Source organism: Equus quagga, chromosome 1 (assembly GCF_021613505.1).
Source record: "Equus quagga isolate Etosha38 chromosome 1, UCLA_HA_Equagga_1.0, whole genome shotgun sequence".
Lineage (NCBI taxonomy): Eukaryota > Metazoa > Chordata > Mammalia > Perissodactyla > Equidae > Equus > Equus quagga.
In genome coordinates, this window is record NC_060267.1 from 86,495,408 (window position 1) to 86,513,130 (window position 17,723).

At 57.4% G+C, this 17,723-nt stretch overlaps 2 protein-coding genes across 5 annotated transcripts; one reads left to right on the forward strand and one right to left on the reverse strand.

The window, feature by feature from the left end:
• Positions 1–6,552: 6,552 nt before the first annotated feature.
• WDR38 (WD repeat domain 38) lies at positions 6,553–10,610 on the forward strand. 4 transcript variants are annotated; one of them, XR_006885926.1, is made up of 9 exons: positions 6,553–6,670; positions 7,176–7,296; positions 8,310–8,426; positions 8,526–8,623; positions 9,012–9,092; positions 9,278–9,406; positions 9,506–9,655; positions 9,865–10,106; positions 10,212–10,309. XR_006885926.1 is itself a non-coding variant. In XM_046645012.1 (9 exons), the coding sequence occupies exons 1-9, from the start codon at positions 6,602–6,604 to the stop codon at positions 10,410–10,412; spliced, it is 1,014 nt and encodes a 337-aa protein (XP_046500968.1). In that variant the 5' UTR covers positions 6,553–6,601; the 3' UTR covers positions 10,413–10,610. The 4 variants fall into 4 exon arrangements, 3 of the variants coding, with proteins under 3 accessions (XP_046500968.1, XP_046500958.1, XP_046500974.1); XM_046645012.1 differs by having other exon boundaries at positions 10,059–10,106; positions 10,212–10,610; XM_046645002.1 differs by having other exon boundaries at positions 10,059–10,610.
• A 26-nt stretch (positions 10,611–10,636) lies between these two features.
• RPL35 (ribosomal protein L35) lies at positions 10,637–15,168 on the reverse strand. Its single transcript, XM_046645027.1, has 4 exons — positions 15,084–15,168; positions 14,499–14,635; positions 13,337–13,418; positions 10,637–10,819 (listed from the first exon to the last, which is right to left on the reverse strand). The coding sequence occupies exons 1-4, from the start codon at positions 15,084–15,086 to the stop codon at positions 10,670–10,672; spliced, it is 372 nt and encodes a 123-aa protein (XP_046500983.1). The 5' UTR covers positions 15,087–15,168; the 3' UTR covers positions 10,637–10,669.
• Between the last annotated feature and the right edge of the window lie 2,555 nt (positions 15,169–17,723).

Genomic DNA, 17,723 nt, shown 5'->3' on the forward strand with positions numbered 1-17,723 from the left:
GCTGCTCAGAGCCACCCCTTTAAGGAGGGAGGCTCGAGGCACGGGAGCGAGCCGACACGTGTGTCTTCTTTCCTAGCCTTCTATATATACACATATATTTTCTGCAGCGGGCATGTAATTTAAAACATTTTTTAAATTAAAAACATTGGTTTGTGTGCTAGGAATAGAGCTGTGTAGAAATGTGACAGGGCCCAGAAGTGGCACAGAGAAGTCAGACAGACCCAGGTTCCATCCCTGGACGGTCCCTTCCATCTCTGTGGCAGCCCCAGGGGCATGGTGGGGCCAAGCGTCCCCTGTCATAAGACACAGGCCTCACCTGAAGGGTAACAGTGGCCACAACACCGGGAGCTTGGGACAACGGTTGATAGTCCCTCTGTCCTCAGACTGTTCTTTAACACGGTTGTGTCCAGGACATTTTAAGAATTTAAAAAATTAAATAAATGAAATACCATAAAAGTCTCCTCTGGCTGGCTGTGGCCCTGCCCCGGCAAGCCAGAGGGGCCTGTCACAGAGGCCCTGCCCCCTGCCCCCCTCATTCCGGCCCAATCTAGTCCTGGCATCAGGAGCGTGGGTGTTCAGAGGTCCGGCCTCTGAGCTTTCTCCTCTTCTGTCGGAGTCACCGGCCCATGGGAGAGGCCGAGGGGCCTGCGGTGACAGTCCATGAACCAAGATTTCAGATGGCAGGCGCCCAGCCAGGCTGGGGAGGGTGGGCACCGTCAGGCCCCCTGAGCTTCTCGGGTTCCTTCTGGCATCCGGGTCACTTTGCTACCCAAACAGAAACACCCTCTTAGAAAAAAACATGCTAAAAATATAAGGTAAAGAAAGAAGACCAAGTTTCTAGGTCTAGCAAATTGTACCCCAAAAGAGCCAGAACGCAAGGTGGGGACTCTGACACCGCAGAGAAAGGCCCAGAGGCCAGAAGGCAGGAGAGAAGAAAGCACCATCGTCCCACTTTTCTAGAAAGGGGGAATCCAGCCATCATGGACTAGTTAGCCTGGCACTGATTGCCAAGCAAGTTCTGGACGACTAGTCAGCAGGGATCAGAGGTGCTCAGAAAAGGACACGGTGACCAGAAATGCCAACGAGGGCCACTGGGAATGGAAACAAGTCCCTCCTGCCTGCCTCCTTCAACAACAGGGCAACGCCGCCAATCCAGGTTCACTTCCCGGGGTTTCTGTAGACTTGGGGGTGCGTCTTCCTCTCTTTGGGGTGCAGCGGAAACACGTGGACCACATACACCACCACTTCAGGAACGCAGCTGACCCGCAGCGCGCTTGCTGTGGCCACACGCCACTCCAAGCACTGGGCACGTATCCATTCAACCCTCAAAGTAAACCCTACGAGGCGGGTGTTAATCATTATGCTCACTGTAGACATAAGGAAAAGGAAGCACAGAACAGTTAGGTAACTCGCCCGAGGTCACAGCGGGCGGGTGCTGGAGCCAGTTCAGAACGCGACTCTCTGACTCCTGAGCCCACAGGTGCACCGCTGATTTTAAACCGACCTAGAGATCTCAGATTGATTAGCAAAGCCCGGATCTTGCCAGGACTGCCAATCAAGACGCCCCGCCCCCCCAGCCGAGGAATGGGTGCGTGGCCCCGGCTGGGCCAATCCTATGCTCTTCAAGGAACCGTCTAGGCTTCGCCCTGGATTCTCAGCCCTGCTTCCGGTCTTTCCCATCTTTGATCTCCCCAGCCCCTTCCCATATGGCCCCTTTTGGCCATCCATGGTTTCTGTTGTTTGCAACCAGAGAGCCCTGCTTGAGATAGGAACTCATGGCTCTCCTCCCCACCCAGATCTGCTCCTAAGGGAGTGGGCCCGCGCCCACCCCAGGGTCAGTCCATGATCCTCGTGAGTGTGGATGGGTGCAAAAAAAAGTGGGAATCACTGGAGATCTCTAGTGATAGACCACAGGGCTCTGTCCTTACCCTTATCCCATTGATCATCATTTTCACAGTTTGGATTTAGAACACATTAGCCCTGCTCATAAAATTCGCAGCTGCTACAGTGACAGAATTAATGCTTTGTGCAATTGAAGCCAGACTTACAATGCTTTTAAGACTAGATGGCTGGATGGGATCCAAGAAGATGACATTTAACCAGGCGAATGTAAGGTCTTGCGTGTGTTTCCGAAGAATCCATTGTGCGAGTACCAGATAGGGGAGGGTGGGTTGGCTGGACAGCAGTTCATGGGAAAAAGCTCTCACTGCAAATTCAGTGAGTCACCAGAGTAATGTAGCTGTTGAGAACACAAATGCCTCTAGTGATGCAGGCTGCATTACTGGAGACTGAGCGTCTAGAAAACTGGAGATGACAGTGCCTTTCAACTTGGAACCTGTCAGTCCAAACGGAGAGGCTGTTTCCAGTTCTGGTCTGCACACTTTAGGAGGGACAGTGACAATTACAGTGCGTTCCAGTAAGGGAGGCCCCTGTTGTGGGGAAACCACTGAGACTGGAGGGCGTTGATCACCCTTGGGGAGCTAGGACCCCTGTGTGCTGTTACTGCAGGGGAGTCCCAGAGCAGAGGCCTCAGAGGCAATAATATTAGGGGACCAGCTGTGGAAAGTAGAGATGTTTCAGGCAGAGCCCTTTGGGCGGCAAGTAACCAAAACCATCCCAGAGCTCACACAGTGGAAAAGGAGTTGACTCCAAGGAAGCAGGTGTGTTTCCGGAGGGCAGCCTGGGGCCCGGAGCCGGGAGCTGGGGAGCTGGCAGGAACCAGGCCCCTGCCTCTCTGGCTCTCTCCTCCCGGCTGGCTCTCTTGCTACAGAACAGCTTTCTCCGCTTCCTGGGGCACCATCGGAAAGCGCATCCTAGCCCTAGCACTGTGTAACCCGCTAAACGGCTCAGGACTGGGGGTGGTGGGGACAAGCAATGGGGGAGGGCTTGGGGAAGCTGGAGGGGGACAGGAGAGGTGGGCAGGGGCCAGAGAGGCGGAGCCGGTTATTTAAGAAGAATCTGAGAATCACCTGACTGCCCACTACCAAGCTTTGAGCAGAATATCACCAGGAACAAGTACTCTTCAAGACCCTGTGTGTCCCCTCTGTTACTCTCCCCATGGTTAACCACTCCGGTGACTGGAGAGTTTCTCATCCCTTGCTTTTCTTCATGGTTTCAGTACATGTGGATGTATGCCTGAGAAGTGGAGGGTTGCCCTTGGCAGGTCTTGATTTTTTTTTTTTTTTGGTGTGGAAGATTGTCTCTGAGCTAACACATGTGCCAATTTTCCTCTATTTTGTATGTGGGACGCTGCCACAGCATGGCTTGATGAATGGTGTGTAGGTCTGTGCCTGGGATCTGAACCTGCGAATACTGGGCCACTGAGGTAGAGCACGTGAACTTAACCACTACGCCAGTAGGCTGGCCCCAAGTCTTGACTTTCGTAGGAGGGGCATGGTGCCTATAGCATCTTCTGCCACATTGCTTTTCTGCAGAGTGTGTCTGGATGTTTGCCTGCTGATGTGTGGAGCTGTAGTTTGTTGATTTCCCTGGCTGTGTACCTTTCGTTGTCTGACTCTGCAATCATTTATTTCTGCAGCCTTAGACTAGTAATTTGGATTGTTTCCAGCCTTTCGGAACTGCAAACAGCGCTGGAGGTGGCCCTGGGAGGGGAATTGCGAGGACACAGGCTGGGCCCATCCTCCACCCTGTTAGACGGGGTGAGGCAGATTCTGACCCACCCAGGACTTTGCAACATTAGGAGTTTCCGAGGATGGGATGGGCCGTCCTATGGGATAGTGAGGTCCCATGCACAGAGGTGAAGTGTGCGTGGGGTGGGGGGCAGAGGCTCATACCCCAACCTCCCAAACTATATTGAAAGAAAGTCCGGTGCAAGGAATGAGCTGGGGGCTGGCAGGTTATCGGACATGGGTTTGCATCTGAGCTCTACTACCTTCTAGCTGTGTGACCTTGTGCAAGTCATTTTCCTCTCTGAGTCTCCAGTTTTCTCTTTAAAATGGTTGTGTACCCAGGGCAGTTTCAGAGGGAACCACGGAGCCTGGAAGGGCAGGTACTTTGGGGAAATGAAGAGAGGCAAGGCTGGTCCCAGGGCTGTGGGTCCCCTTCAGGGCATGGGGTGTGAGTGGAAGGGCCAGCATGGGCCTCCTCCCCAGACTGTCTGGGCTGGGGCAGAGAGAATGCAGCAGGCTCCCTGAGAGGGAAGAGACCATCAGGGGTGGAAAATGGCCCCCCAGGACCCTCTTGGGGAGGCTAGAATCTGGGTCCCCCAATCCCATGGGCAGAGCTGGAGCCAGTGAAATACTTGTGCTGCCACGCCCCTAATCCCCAGGCCTGCACTACATCGTGACATCTCCCTGGGCGGTGAGCCCCTTGGGTGAGCCTGGCAAAGGGCATTCGGAGCCTAGTGTCTGGGTTTTAAGTTAAAGGGACAAAGGTGGATGTCACAGCCTCCCCCCACTTCTCTGAGCACCTACGGGCACCATCTCACCGACTCCTCACGAGGCAGCCACTGTGAGTGCCCTATTTTACAGATGAGGAAACTGAGATACTGGGTGATCGGGGCAGCCTGCCCAACGTCACAGAGCTGGGAGTGGGCAGACCCCAGGTCTGACCCAGGCCTGTGGCTCTACCGCCCCACCTCTGGGACAGGAGCACTGACTTGGTCTGGGGTGTGGGCAAGGGAAGGCCGCCCAGGGCAAGTGCTATTCGGGCTAGATCCGAAGGTGAGTGCCAGGCCAGGAGGGTGGGAACCCCTGTGCGCAGGCCCAGGGTGGGGCTGAAGACGGAGGGATGGAAGAGAGGGCCCTTGTGGCTGAGTTCAGGGAGCAAGGTAGGGGCGGGAGACAGGGGCAGGCTGAAGCTGGAGAGGTGGACATGATGCTCAGCTGCTGATGCCCCTGGAAGTCATGGTGAGTGGTTCCAACCACAGACTCCTGGGTCAAGCAGAACAGCTTTAAACCCCAGCTGCACCCCTACCAGCCGAGTGGCCATGGGGCCTGGTGGACAAGTTCTCTCCAGAGAGTTTTGAGAGTGATGGGCTGGGCTGGGGAAGGTGGGCCTGGGCCCTCCAGGTAGAGCAGGAGGAACCAGGTAGCTGGGGAAGTGCCACACTGCGTGTGGGTGGGGTGCCTGAGGGGAGGGGAGAGGGCCTGGGGAGGCAGCAGTGGGGGAGCTGCATCTGGGACCCAGGTCTGCGCGTGGGGGTGATCTTATAGGCCCCATTCAGAGGGTCCCCAAGGAGCCAATTCAGTGACCTGGACCCTCTGGGAGTTAGGGTGGGGGTGGGGCTGCCTCAAAGCCACCATTGTCACCCCCTCACCCGCCTGACTGTCTGGGACCTAAAATAGAGCAGGAGCACAGCGGATCTCGTGAGAAGAGTTTCTGGCAGAGAGGTCTGGGGGGAGGGGTGTGAGTCACGCCTGGGAACCCTCAAGTTTGAGGCTCCCAAAGCTCAGCTGCCCCACCCCCGCCCCGGGGAGCCTGGAATCCACTCAACAGTCCGGATGAAGGTGTCTTGGTCCCACCCGTGTGCCGCTGTGGGGAGGGGCCTGGGTCCTGGCTCCGCCTCTGCCTTGGAGGTGCTGGGGGACTGGCCAAATCTGCCCCCTCAGGGCCTCAGTTTCCCAGGTGTACCAGGAGTCAGGAACCTCGACGTCTGCTGCGAGGCCCCTGCAATTCATGGCGGGTGGTCCTAAGATAGGCCCCCAGAGTCAGCAGACAGGGGATCAAGTCCCAATTCCATCCTTATAGGCTGAGTGACCTTGGGCAAGTCCACCCACCTCATGGGGCCTGTTTCCTCATCTGTGAAATGGGCATTGAAACCAAGTCCTGTCCTTTCTCTGTTTCAGCTTGAACTACCCAACAAGGGTCTTGACAGCTGCGGGGGTCTCCCTCCACAGCCTCCCATCCTCAGGTGGCACCCTCTGTGCTGCCAGGAATGTTAGCAACAGCGACCCCACTTTTTAAGGCCCTGGGCTGTACACACACTACCTCTGGCTCCTCACATTCTGCAGGGCATGAAGTGGGTGTCCTTTCCAACCCTCTCCGTGGGAGCTTCAGCCTCAGCACTGGCCACTCCTGGAGGAAAGGGGTCTTGGGTCCAGCGTGGGCGCTCCTGGGCACCTACCATCTGTCAGGCCCTGAGCTTGGCTCAAGCCTGGAGTCCTGGGGGCGCAGGGATGATCCTCCCCATCGTGTAGATGGGGAAACAGGCTCCTCTCAAAGGGGTCTGTGGGCCCTTTGAAACGGGTAGGCACGGTGCACCGCTCGGTGCAGGGGAGAGGCGGGCGCGATGTGTAGGGCTGGGGTGCCCTCTAGCGGCCGCCCTGCGCGCCATCTTGCCCCGCGGCCGGAGCTGCCCGGGATCAGGCGGCAGCGGCCCCGAGGGGAAGTCCCTTCTCCGAGCCCCCAGCGGTCCTGCCTGCTGCGGCCTCACCTCCCCGGGCTGAGAACTGTCTCCCAGTCTCTCTCTCCTTGTGGCTTCCCAGAGACCCCACAGCGGCTGCGCGTCCCGCCCCGATTGCCATGGAGACCGCTTGTACACAGTTCCCCCTTCCCCTCCTCCCTGTCCTAAGTGGGGGTCCGCGGGTCGGACCGGCGCCTGCCCAGGAGGAAGTCCCCCGGGCCGGGCGGCCGCGGGCCCATGAACAGCCGGGCCCCAGGGACGCTGGCCGTGGGGAGAGTGAAATTCTTCAGCCGGCACCGCGGGGAGGTGAGGCCCACGCGGGCTCTGCCCGGACTCAGCGCCTGGCTTTGGGTCTAGAGTGGTTCCTGGTTCTGCATGGTAGGAGCTCCAGAGTGTTCTCTGGGCTGCAGCTCCAGAATGGGCTCCAGGTTCTAAGCTCTGGTTCCAGAGAGCGCTCAAACTCCTGGTGGACTCGTGTTCTGTGGACTCCGGCTTTAGAGTGAACTCAGGGCTTAGAGTAGATTTCGAACTCCCAGTTCTGGGCTCCAGTTCTAGAGTGGGCTCTTGGCTCTGGGGTGCCCGTCTCTGGTTCTAGAGAAGGCTCCAGCCTCTGCCTCCAGGGAGGGCTCCGAACGTCAGGCTCAGATTATACGGGGCTCCAGAGAGGGCTCCAAGCTCTCGGCTCTGACTCGAGTGGGTCCTGGGTTCTGGGCTCTGGTTGGAGAGCGAGGCCAAGGTCCGAGCTCCAGCCCCAGGATCCTGGGGCAGTGTTTCCGGCTGGGATGGGACTACTTTTGTGCTCTCCTTCCAGGTCAACTCCTCCGCCTTCTCTCCCGACGGCCAGATGCTGCTCACAGCCTCCGAAGATGGCTGTGTGTATGGCTGGGAGACCCAGAGTGGGCGGCTGCTGTGGAGGCTGGGTGGCCACACAGGTGGGGCTCCTCAGCCTGGATGGGGAGACTGAGGCCCATGGGCCTGTCCTGGCATTCTGTAGGGCCTGCCTCTGATGTTGGAGCTGGGCATCCAGGCCAGACAGCCTGGGCAGGGCTGGGGCCGAAGGGCAAGGAGCTGGGACCTGGTCCCTGGACTCACAGAGCTGGACTCAGATCCTACTTTTGAAAAAAGTGTTTAAAATAAAAATATATATAATATTCATCGTCTTAACCATTTTTGAAGGGCACGGTTCAGTAGTAAGTGCCTTCACATTGCTGTGCAGCTGGGCTCCAGAACTCTTTGCATGTTGCAAAACTGAAACTCTATACCCGTTAAACTCCCCATTCCTCTTCCCCCAGCCCCTGGCAGCCACCACTCTGCTTTCCGTCTCCATGAATTTCGCCACTCTAAGCACCTGCAGAGGTGGAATCATACAGAATTTCCTTTTGTAGCTGGTTCATTTCACTTAGCGTAATGTCCTTAAGGTTCATCTACGTTTTACCCACTTCTTTGTGATCACAGTCAGGTCCCCTCTCTGAGCCTCTATTTCCACCTCTGTAGAATGGGGATGGGTAAGCAGCTGCTCCGCTGTCGGATGAGAGAATGCACGTAAAGTGCCTAGCACCCAATAAGGACTCGGTAGTTGTAATTATTAATTAAGGCGACACGAAAGAAAGTCTGGTGATTACAGGACAGATTAATTAGTGCTGTAATAGGGCAAGTCCAGGGGCTTGGGGGCTGGAAGCAGGCAATAAACCGAGGCCGGGCTGTCAAGTTTCTGGGAGGCACCTGCATTTGATTTGGGTATTGATTTTCCAAATGGGCAAATTGAGGTTCGCTGTTCCAGGCTGAGGCAGGAGGCCCGGGAATTTCAGGTGGCTGGAGGATGAGGGTTGGATGGGAGTGAGGAGAGGGGAGGTAGGTGATGAGGCTGGAGAAATTAGCAGGGTCAGACTTCAAGGGCCAGAGGGAGAGGGCGGGGCCCTGTGCCTGACCACACTGCCTGCCCCAGGCCCCGTGAAGTTCTGCCGCTTCTCTCCTGATGGCCGCCTCTTTGCCAGCACCTCCTGTGACTGCACCATCCGCCTGTGGGATGTGGCAGAAGCCAAGTGTCTGCAGGTCCTAAAGGGTGAGTGGACTGGGTGGAACTGAGAGCCAAGCAGCCAGGCCTGGGTTTCCTTTGGGACCTTGCTGTGTCCTTGTCTCCTCCTGGATCTGGTGCCTGCAGGTCACCAGCGGAGTGTGGAGACGGTCAGCTTCAGCCCTGACTCGAAGCAGCTGGCATCGGGTGGCTGGGACAAGCGGGTGATGCTCTGGGAGGTGCAGGTATGTGGAGGGGCAGCCCAGTGAGGCCTGGGATCCAGAGGAGACACACCCCCTCCACCCTGGCCCCAGAAAGGTTGTCCCATCTTCCCCACTGCCATGCCCACACCTGGCGTCCAAGACCCCTTTGCTTCTGGCATGCAGCTACCTCCCCGGGCCTCCCCCTACACACCAGCCCTTGTCCCTCAAGACCTCTGCCCATGAGGCTCCCCATGCCTCATGCCTGGGCTGCCCTCCTCTCCTTGAGGCCCAGGAAGCCCCCCAGACCCTGTGTTGTGTCACATTACCCAGGCAGCCCCACAGGGAGGGCCTGGGTCTGACTCATCTGAGGCCTAGGTCCTGGCGAGGCTTTGGGCTGCCCTCTGCAGCAGCTCAGGGCTCTCTCCTCTAGTCTGGCCACGTGCTTCGCCACTTAGCAGGGCACCGAGACTCCGTCCAGAGCAGTGAATTCGCACCCAGCTCAGACTGCCTGGTGAGCCACCCCACCTCTGCCTGGGCCCCCCTAAGTTGATAAGGGAAGCTGTGACCCACACCCATTTTCCCACTGGGGCTCAACAATGGTTAGAATTGGGTGCCTCTGCTCTTCTGACCCTGGCCAACCTAGGCACGAGGGTGGGCATGGGCCAGCTGGTCCACGCTCATGGCAGCTGTCTGCAGGCCACTGGCTCCTGGGACGCCACCATACGCATCTGGGACCTGCGGACGGGGACCCCAGAGGTCTACCAGGAGCTGGAGGGCCACAGTGGCAACATCAGCTGCCTGTGCTACTCAGCGTCTGGCCTCCTGGTAAGCTGGCTGCAAGACCCTTGGAGGGTCACAGGCCATTTTGGGGCTCAGTGAGCATGCAGGCCCCAAAACATGGGCTGAGAACTGTCTGCTGTCCAGGCATCTGGCTCCTGGGACAAGACCATCCACATCTGGAAGCCCTCGACCAGAAGCCTGCTCCTCCAGCTCAAGGGCCACGTCACCTGGGTGAAGAGCATAACCTTCTCCCCTGATGGGCTGCAGCTGGCCAGCGCTGGCTACTCGCGCATGGTAAGCCCTTCCCACCAGGCTGCTCCTCTGGCAAACTCCGACCCCCCATCCTCCCTCAGCACTCCATGTCCAGAAACGCCCACATCCCTGTATGCCCTTAAATAAGACGGTGCCAAAAGCAGGAGCCAGACTTCTGTACCTAGTGTGTGGCATTAGGGCCTGGGCTGGCCCAGATGTTACGGGCATTGACATTCCTGTGACTCAAATAGTTTCAGGGAAAGGAAATGGGGACTGCACCGAACCCTGACACAAGATACTACGCTGGGCATTTTAAATACAACTCAAGACAACGGCACCCAGACCAAGAATTTAAGGTGTTGGCTACGACTGACCCCATGGTGACTGCAGAGGCCAGACTTGCTTGGTGAGGCCTCCCTCCCTTTCTGCTTGTTTTGATTTCCAGGTCAAAGTCTGGGACTGCAACACGGGAAAGTGCATGGAGACGCTGAAGGTGAGGCCTGTGGCTGAGGCACCCAAAGGTGCGTGGGCGGACCTGGCAGGGGAGGCCGGGGTGGACAGGACTCACTGCCAGAGCCCAAGGCCGTGCTGTTGGCAGGGAGTCCTGGACGTGGCCCATGCCTGCACCTTCACCCCAGATGGGAGGCTCTTAGTGTGTGGAGCTGCAGATCAGGCAAGATGCCAAGTCCACCGCAGTCAAATCACCCAGGCTCTCTCGAAGATGACACCACCTCGGATGGCTCCTGGACCTCATGCCCTGCGTCTCCCTGCCCAAGGCGCAAGGGGCCCGGTGGAATGAACCTGGGAAAGGACAGTCAGGCAGCCCTCCACCACAGGCCCAAAGTCACCACCACAGGGCACCCAATGATCACTGTGGTCAGAACCGTGTGGGCCCCAGACCAGGGCGGCTGACGCTGCGCAGGCATGCTGACATCCACCCGGCACCTGGTAACCATGACCAGGGCCACGCCAGCCCCTCTCCAGCCCGGTTAGTTGAGACACCGCAAACACAAAGCACCACCAGCCAGTTTGTGTGTTTTATTGAGGCGGCGACTCTCAGGCCTTGACCGCGTACTTCCGCAGGGGGTACAGCCGCTCCTTCCGCTGCTGCTTCTTGGTCTTCAGGCCCTCTTCGTGCTTGTTGAGCCGGCGGCGCATGGCACGTGTTTTCTTGGGCCGCAGATCCAGGGGCTTGTACTTCTTGCCCTGGGTGATGGAGAGCAGGAGACTGAGGGCCAGGGTTTAGGAGCTACTGCAGTAGCCGAGAGCGCCCCAGAGGCTGGAACTAATAATAAGGCTCTGCAAGGGCGCTGGGAGTGACTGAGGGAGGGGCGTAACTGGGGTGGGCAGAGCTGTGACAAACAGCCCAGTAGGGGACTGTTCAACACGGGACTAGAGACGTGGAGATGTCAGCAGTGCACTTTGCTTACTAGCTCACTTAATTTCCCCCAGTTCAAGTCGGGGGGATTGTCCCCATTTCCTTTAAGTCGGTGGGCTGAGGTGTGAGAGTAGTTGCTGAAATCTCAGTGAAGCTCTGGCTGAACTGGCCATGCGCCCCCTCCTCCGTGCTCTTTCCGCCTGACTGATCCCCAGCCATGGAGTCAATGTCACACCCCAACCCAGTGAGGGGTATGTGGCACCCACCAAGTCCTGGGGCCAATTACGGTTCTCTTAAGTTATATAAGAGAGTGTGTGGGGCTTAAGCTGGTGCTTGATGAACTTGAAGGGTCTGTCAGGTACTGTTCCCTGTGATAACATCCCCACTTAATCCATGAGTCTCAGAGGGGAGATCTGGCATGGCCAGTGTCACCCCACTATGAGGGGCACAACCCCCTTCCCACCACTCCATCATCTCACCATCCTGGCTCCCACTCCCCTCCTCCCGCTCATTCCCACCATGCTTGCTCCCCAGGGAGCAGCTCTACCCTAGGGCAGCTCTCATGCCCTTCCTGTGCTCTGCAAAGGTCCCCTGGGCCCTGCTCAAGGAGCGCCAGCCTGGGGGCAAGACTGAACAGCTAACAGCGGCCCACTGGTGGGGAGCAGGAGAGAAAGGTAAGTTTCACCTCCCAACTGGCAACGGCCTCAAGAGCAGGCAACACGGATGCCAGTTGAAAGCAGGGAAGACAGAGCCTGCACACAAGTCCTGCAGAAAGGCAGCTCCGGCCCCTTCAGGCTGCCCACCGCCCAGAGGGGTGGGCACATGGCAGGCATGTGTGAGGCAAGTGGGGTTCGGGGGAAACAGCCTGGAACAGAGAACAGAGAAAGGCTAAGCGGGAGCCGAGGGCCAGCTCTGGAGGAACAGTGGAAGCACGGGTCTGCCGCCCACGTTCCTCCTGGGACAGGGTAGGGCCTCGTCCGTTTCACGTTTACTAAGCCCCTTAGAGCTCTGCTGTCCAGAGTGACCACTAGCCAACATGCTGTTCCCTATAAAATTCAGGCCTTCCGTCACCAGAGCCACGCCAGGTGCGCCACAGCGCGCAGCCAGGTTACTGCATTGGCTGGCACAGACAGAACACTCCCAGCGCTCAGTGTGCTGGCCGTGCTGAGGCAGCGCCCTCGCCTCTACCCTGACCGAGCGCTGCCTGTTCCTCCTGGCCACCTCTGCGTACATGGTCCCCTCAGCCCGATGAGCGCTTCAGACCCAATGCTCAGAAAGACACTCCCATGCACAAATGTGTGCAGATCCAGGGGTGGCAGTTCCCTGCCCCGTGCTAGCGTCTCCTGGGCAGCCCACCCAGGCACATGACCGATGGCTTTTTTGACGTGTCAAAGCCAGTTATTCAAACCTAACCCGGGTGTTGATGCGAAGCCATTTTGCAGATGTAATTAAAGCCTCCAATCAGCTGACTTTAATGAAGGGAGATGAGCCTGGGTCACTTGGGGGGGGGGGGGGGTCGGGGGGCGGTCCAGTCAGTAGCAAGGCCTTTAGGAGAGGGCTGAGGCCTTCCTGAAGAAACCCCACTGCGGACAGCAGCGCCACCCCGGGCGAGGAGTCCAGCCTGCCCAACGTGGTCTCTTCCGACAGCCAGGCTGACTCTGGGCTTCCTACCCCCACAACCACAAGCCAATTCCTTCCAACCAATCAAACACCTGTGTGCACACACGCATGTCAAGTCTCCCATTGGTTCTGCTTCTCTGTTTGAACCCTGATAACACCAATCTTAAGACGACCAGAAAATGGTTTGTAAAAAACCTAGGCTGAGGTCCCAGACACCTGCGGAAGTCTCCCAGCAGCGCTCCATCCACTCCTCCCCAGGACATGGTTGGAACCCAGGTCAAATCACTCCACTAATTGTAGGTGACTCTGGGCAACTTACACTCTAAGCCCTGAGATCCTTATCTGAAAGCTGAGGCTGGGCAGTAACCGACACAGTGCTCATAAGACAATCAGAACATTAAACAGGTGATCCTCATCGACTGCCCAAGCTCACTCAGGTGGTGAGCCGGATTCAAAGCCCAAGTCTCCAGCCAGACTGCCCCACACCGTGGATTTCTGACAACTGCAGCCCTGAGGAGCGGCAGTGTGTGCTGCCCAACGCCGGTACAAGATGCTGGTAAGAGGACAAAGCCATCGACAAACTGGGAAGGCTCTGGAAAGCCCAGCTATGTCTGGGCAAGCCCTGTGCCATGCACTCCAGCAGGAGCAGCTCTCCACACTGCCCCTCTGGCCAAGGGAGGGCCGGAACTTTGCTCCCTGAAGCCAAGCACCACCCCCAGACTCACCTTGTAGAATTTCCTGAGGTTCTCTTTCTGAGTCTGGTTAATGACGGTGAGAACACGGGCGATGGATTTGCGAACAACTCGGCTAAAAGAGACATCAGTGAAGATGGGGAAGACACACAGCCCTCCCCAAGGTATCTCCTTCAGGGCCCCACCCACATGCCACAGGGCAGGGGCATTCCCCAGCAGCCCATCCAATCACCCAGGAGACAAATGGTCTGGGGGTGGGGCCTGAGACTATAGGAGATGGGCCCCCAGGAGTGGGGACAAGGAAAGGCTGGAGTGTCCAGTGCTTTTGAGGAGCTGTGAAGTGTTCATCAAGGAGGCTTAAAGAGGACAGGTGGGGCAGATCAGGAAGGATCTTCCATCCCAGGCCATGAGGGCTATGAAGACCTAACCAACGTCGATCTGAAAGAGCTGGCTGAGGGAATGATGCCACAAGCTGGGCATCAGGCTAAGCTCAAGGAACCACAGGAAGGCCTCTGGGGAGGGAGAAATGAGACATCTGGGAAGTCGAAATGCTCTGGGGGAGGGGGCTGAGGACAGGAGCAGGCTGGGGATAAGTGAATTGGTAGTCGTGTTGATTATGAGGCATGTTGGGGGCCCAGGGAGGGTCACTCAGGCTGGTGAACGTGATACAGAGGATCCAGCACCCAACCGGCTTACGTGTTCAACTCATCCAATCCCCTCCCACCACCGCAGGAAGGTTGCGCGGGGCCCATTTTCTATCAGCGGAAAGGAAACTTTGGCAGGTGGGCCAACTGGCCCATCAGGTAGGATGGGGCAGAAGTGGAATCGGTACCCAGGTTGACTGACTGCAAACCCACGTCCCTTTCACAAGTCTTGATTCTCGACCCACGTGGATCAGCAAGTTACACTACAACTCAAGTAAAGGGAGGAAGGCGCTCATCTCCCAAGTGAGCGAGTGGAGCAAAGACCCAGGAGCTGTAGGAGGCGTCCAGGCAGGCTTCCGAAGCAGCATTAAGCCGGGTCTCCAGGGCCTGGAGAGGCTGCGTGGGAAGGGCGGGACCTTCCGACCCACGGATCCTCTGAATGGCACTCCAACGGACACCTCCTTAAGGCAACTTGGAAAATGCACAAATGCTCCCGAGCTACATGCGTCCCCCAAGTCTGGAGGGCCGCGGTCCGGCCGCCGGTCACTCACATCTTGGAGAGCTTGGACGCCGCCCCGCCAGTCACTTTGGCGACGCGCAGCTGGGACAACTCCACCTTCAGGTCGTCCAGCTGTTTCAGCAGCTCTTCCTTCTTCTTGCCGCGAAGGTCTCGAGCCTTAATCTTGGCCTGCGCGCAGGAAAGGGACCTGGTCAGATGCCCCGCAGGCCGTCCGCCCTCGGCCGCCCTCCCGTCCACCCACGCCGCGGCCAGGCCGGGGGGCGCGCGCCTCGCCCTGCGCCTAGAGCGCGCTGGGGCCCGGCATCCCCAGTGGGCCGTGCCTCGAGCAGGATAACCGGGGCCCCGGTATCGCCCCCTCGCCCAGGCCTGCCACGAGCCGGAGCCGTTACCCCATTCCGCAGACGGGAAGACGGAGGCCCCGGGAGCGCGCGCACCCCTCCTGGCCCAGGCCGGCGCGCGGAGAGGGCGGGAGGCCGGCGGTGGCGGAGCTAGGCCATTCCGCCCCGCGCCCCGCAGGCTCGGCCTGCAGATGGGACCCCAGCGCTCGCCCCGCGCCCCCCACCGCAGACCCTGAGTCCCACAGCGCGCGGATGGCACCCGATTCCCCTGCTCTCACCATGGCTTCACAAGCCGCCGCGGCCGCCGCCTGCTCCGAGGGAAAGAGGAAGGAGGCGGGGCCGACCTCCGCAACTACTGCCGGGTGGCGGCGGGTGCGGCCAATGGCGCTGCGGCGGAGGAGCCCAGGCCCCGCCCCCGACACGCCCCCCCGCCCCCGCCGCGGGTTTCGCTGTGGTTACCGCCCGCCCAGCTCTGCCCGCAGCAGCCCGAGCCCGGCTTCCGTAGTGCCCGTGTCTTCCTGCCGCACCTGAGATGACTTAGGTCGGCCTCACGCCCTCAGGAGCGCAGCTGGGGAAACCAAGGCTCGGGGTGAACGGAGGTTTACCGGAGGTGGCACAGTGAGGACTCGGATTCGTCCAGTCATTTATTCATTCATTCATTCATTCATTCGAGAAAGTTTTGCTGGTCGCCCAGTCTGTGCTGCTCTGAGCTGGGTGCCGGTGTTTTGGGGGTCGAGGGGATGGGGTTGAAGGTTTTCAAAGATGGATTTTCATGGCCCCTGCCTTGGAGGAATTTACAGTCCGAGGTGGGCGGGGAGGGGCGGGGTCAGACAGCCATAATCTAACTCCATAAACGTTGACCTGGTGGAGGCAGCATGTGGCAGACGAAAGAGCATTCATGGCCTTTAGTGAACCCGGCCGGGTTTTCAAAATCTTGCTCTGTTACCGGGTGCTAGCTGAGACTCTTGGCAAATCCCTTCCTCTTTCGAGTCTCAGTTTTCTCACCCATGAAATGGGGTATTTATGAGGATTAGGAAGATAAAGTGTAAAACTCTTAGCCCAAGACCGGAGGCGTAACAATCGCTCAAAATATCATCGGTTATGATGTTCCCAGTGGAGTGCACGCTTGAGTTGGGCCCTGGAAGTTTAAGGGAATTCACAGAGCAGGGAAGATGCCCAGGCTTTCTGACTGGGCACTTTCGTTGTTGCCCCAACCAGCAAGCATAATCCATGCTCTAGCATCTCTCTATTGCCATTAACAAAGACACACCAACACCTCTTAGAGCTCTAGTTAAAGCCAGGTTGCCCCCTTGTTGCTTTCAGGTGTCACCTTCTCCAGGGAGCCTTCTCCCATCCCTTTATGGGGTTCTGTTAATGGACCTTAGCCTTGGACTAAATTGAGACACAACATCCCCTAGGGTCCCAAGCTTTCTGTGCAACCCTTTCTTTAGCCCCAAACATAGAGAATTAAAATGATGTTTATGTGTCTGTTTCCACAGCCAGCCCAGGAGTTCCCTGGGGGCAGAACCATGGCTGACACCTGATTTGGTTTTTGTGGTCTCCAGGCCCAGCACATGGATGCTTGTTGGATGAATGAATTAATGAGCCTTGCCCCAGACCACAGTGAGGCAAGCTTCCAGGAAGTGGGGGGATATGGGGAAGGGAGGGTGGACAAGGGCAATCTTGGCAAAATGGAAGTTGAATGGTGCCCAGGGCCTCTGCTGTCATATCTTCCAAATGCTTCTGGTTCTATTAGAGCTAATGATTGTGTGCATGTTTTCTGAACTTGAAGTCATCTGTGACTCCCATTTCTCTTACATGCCACATCCAACCCACCAGCAAACTCTGCAGTTTCTCCCTTTAGAATTTACCCAACCTCTTCCCACCACTCTTATTGGCACCTGCCTGGCCTTAGCTACCATTGCATCATCTGGTGTTACCTTTTTTTTTTTTCAGGAAGATTAGCTCTGAGCTAACTGCTGCCAATCCTCCTCTTTTTGCTGAGGAAGACTGGCCCTGAGCTAACATCCATGCCCATCTTCCTCTATATGTGGGACACCTACCACAGCATGGTGTGCCAAGTGGTGCCATATCCGCACCCGGGACCCCAACTGGCGAACCCTGGGCTGCCAAAGCTGAACGTGCGCACTTAACCGATGCACAACGGGGCCGGCCCCAGGTGTTACCTCTTAAATCACCTAGTTTGGCTCTTGCTCCCATGTGTTCTCAATACAGCTGCTAGAGGGATCCTTTTCAAACCTAAGTGAGATCATGTTACTGCTCTGCCGATAATTCCCGGGCCGTCTCATCTGAGTTAAGACACATCCCTTCCTCAGCCTACAAAGCCCCACAGCGGTCCCCCCCGCCCCCCCCTTCCATCTCATCTCACTCTTCTGCTCCAGTACGGCCTTGCTGTTTCTGAAAAATAACAAGCCTGCCCTGCCTCTGGGCCTTTACTTGGCTCCCTCCTTCACTTCCATCAGGTCCCTGATCAGTGTTACCTCCTCAAGGACACTTCTCTTGACCGCGTTATCTAAGGTACACCCAGGCTCTGCATGGTCTTTTTTTCCTCAGCATATAGTCATCCTTGACATAGTATAGCTTGGATTTTTAATTCTGCCTCTCTGACTGGAATGGAGGCCCATGGTCATAAGCACGGACATTATTTCAATCATCGGTTTATTTGGGGGCTATTTCTTTATTTGTAAAATGGGTATTTCTGGTTTAAAGTTCCCTCTGACCGGGATGTTCTGGGGATATGAATTTCTGCTGTCTTGTGGCCTGCCTGGATCACAAAGATTTCTTCCAAGGTATGGAGCTGAAAGACAGGAGGGCCTTGCCTATTTCCAGGACCCCTAAGACTTTGATTCAGCGCCTGTTTCCCTCTGCAGGCGTCTGTATCTTTAGCACCAAAGATT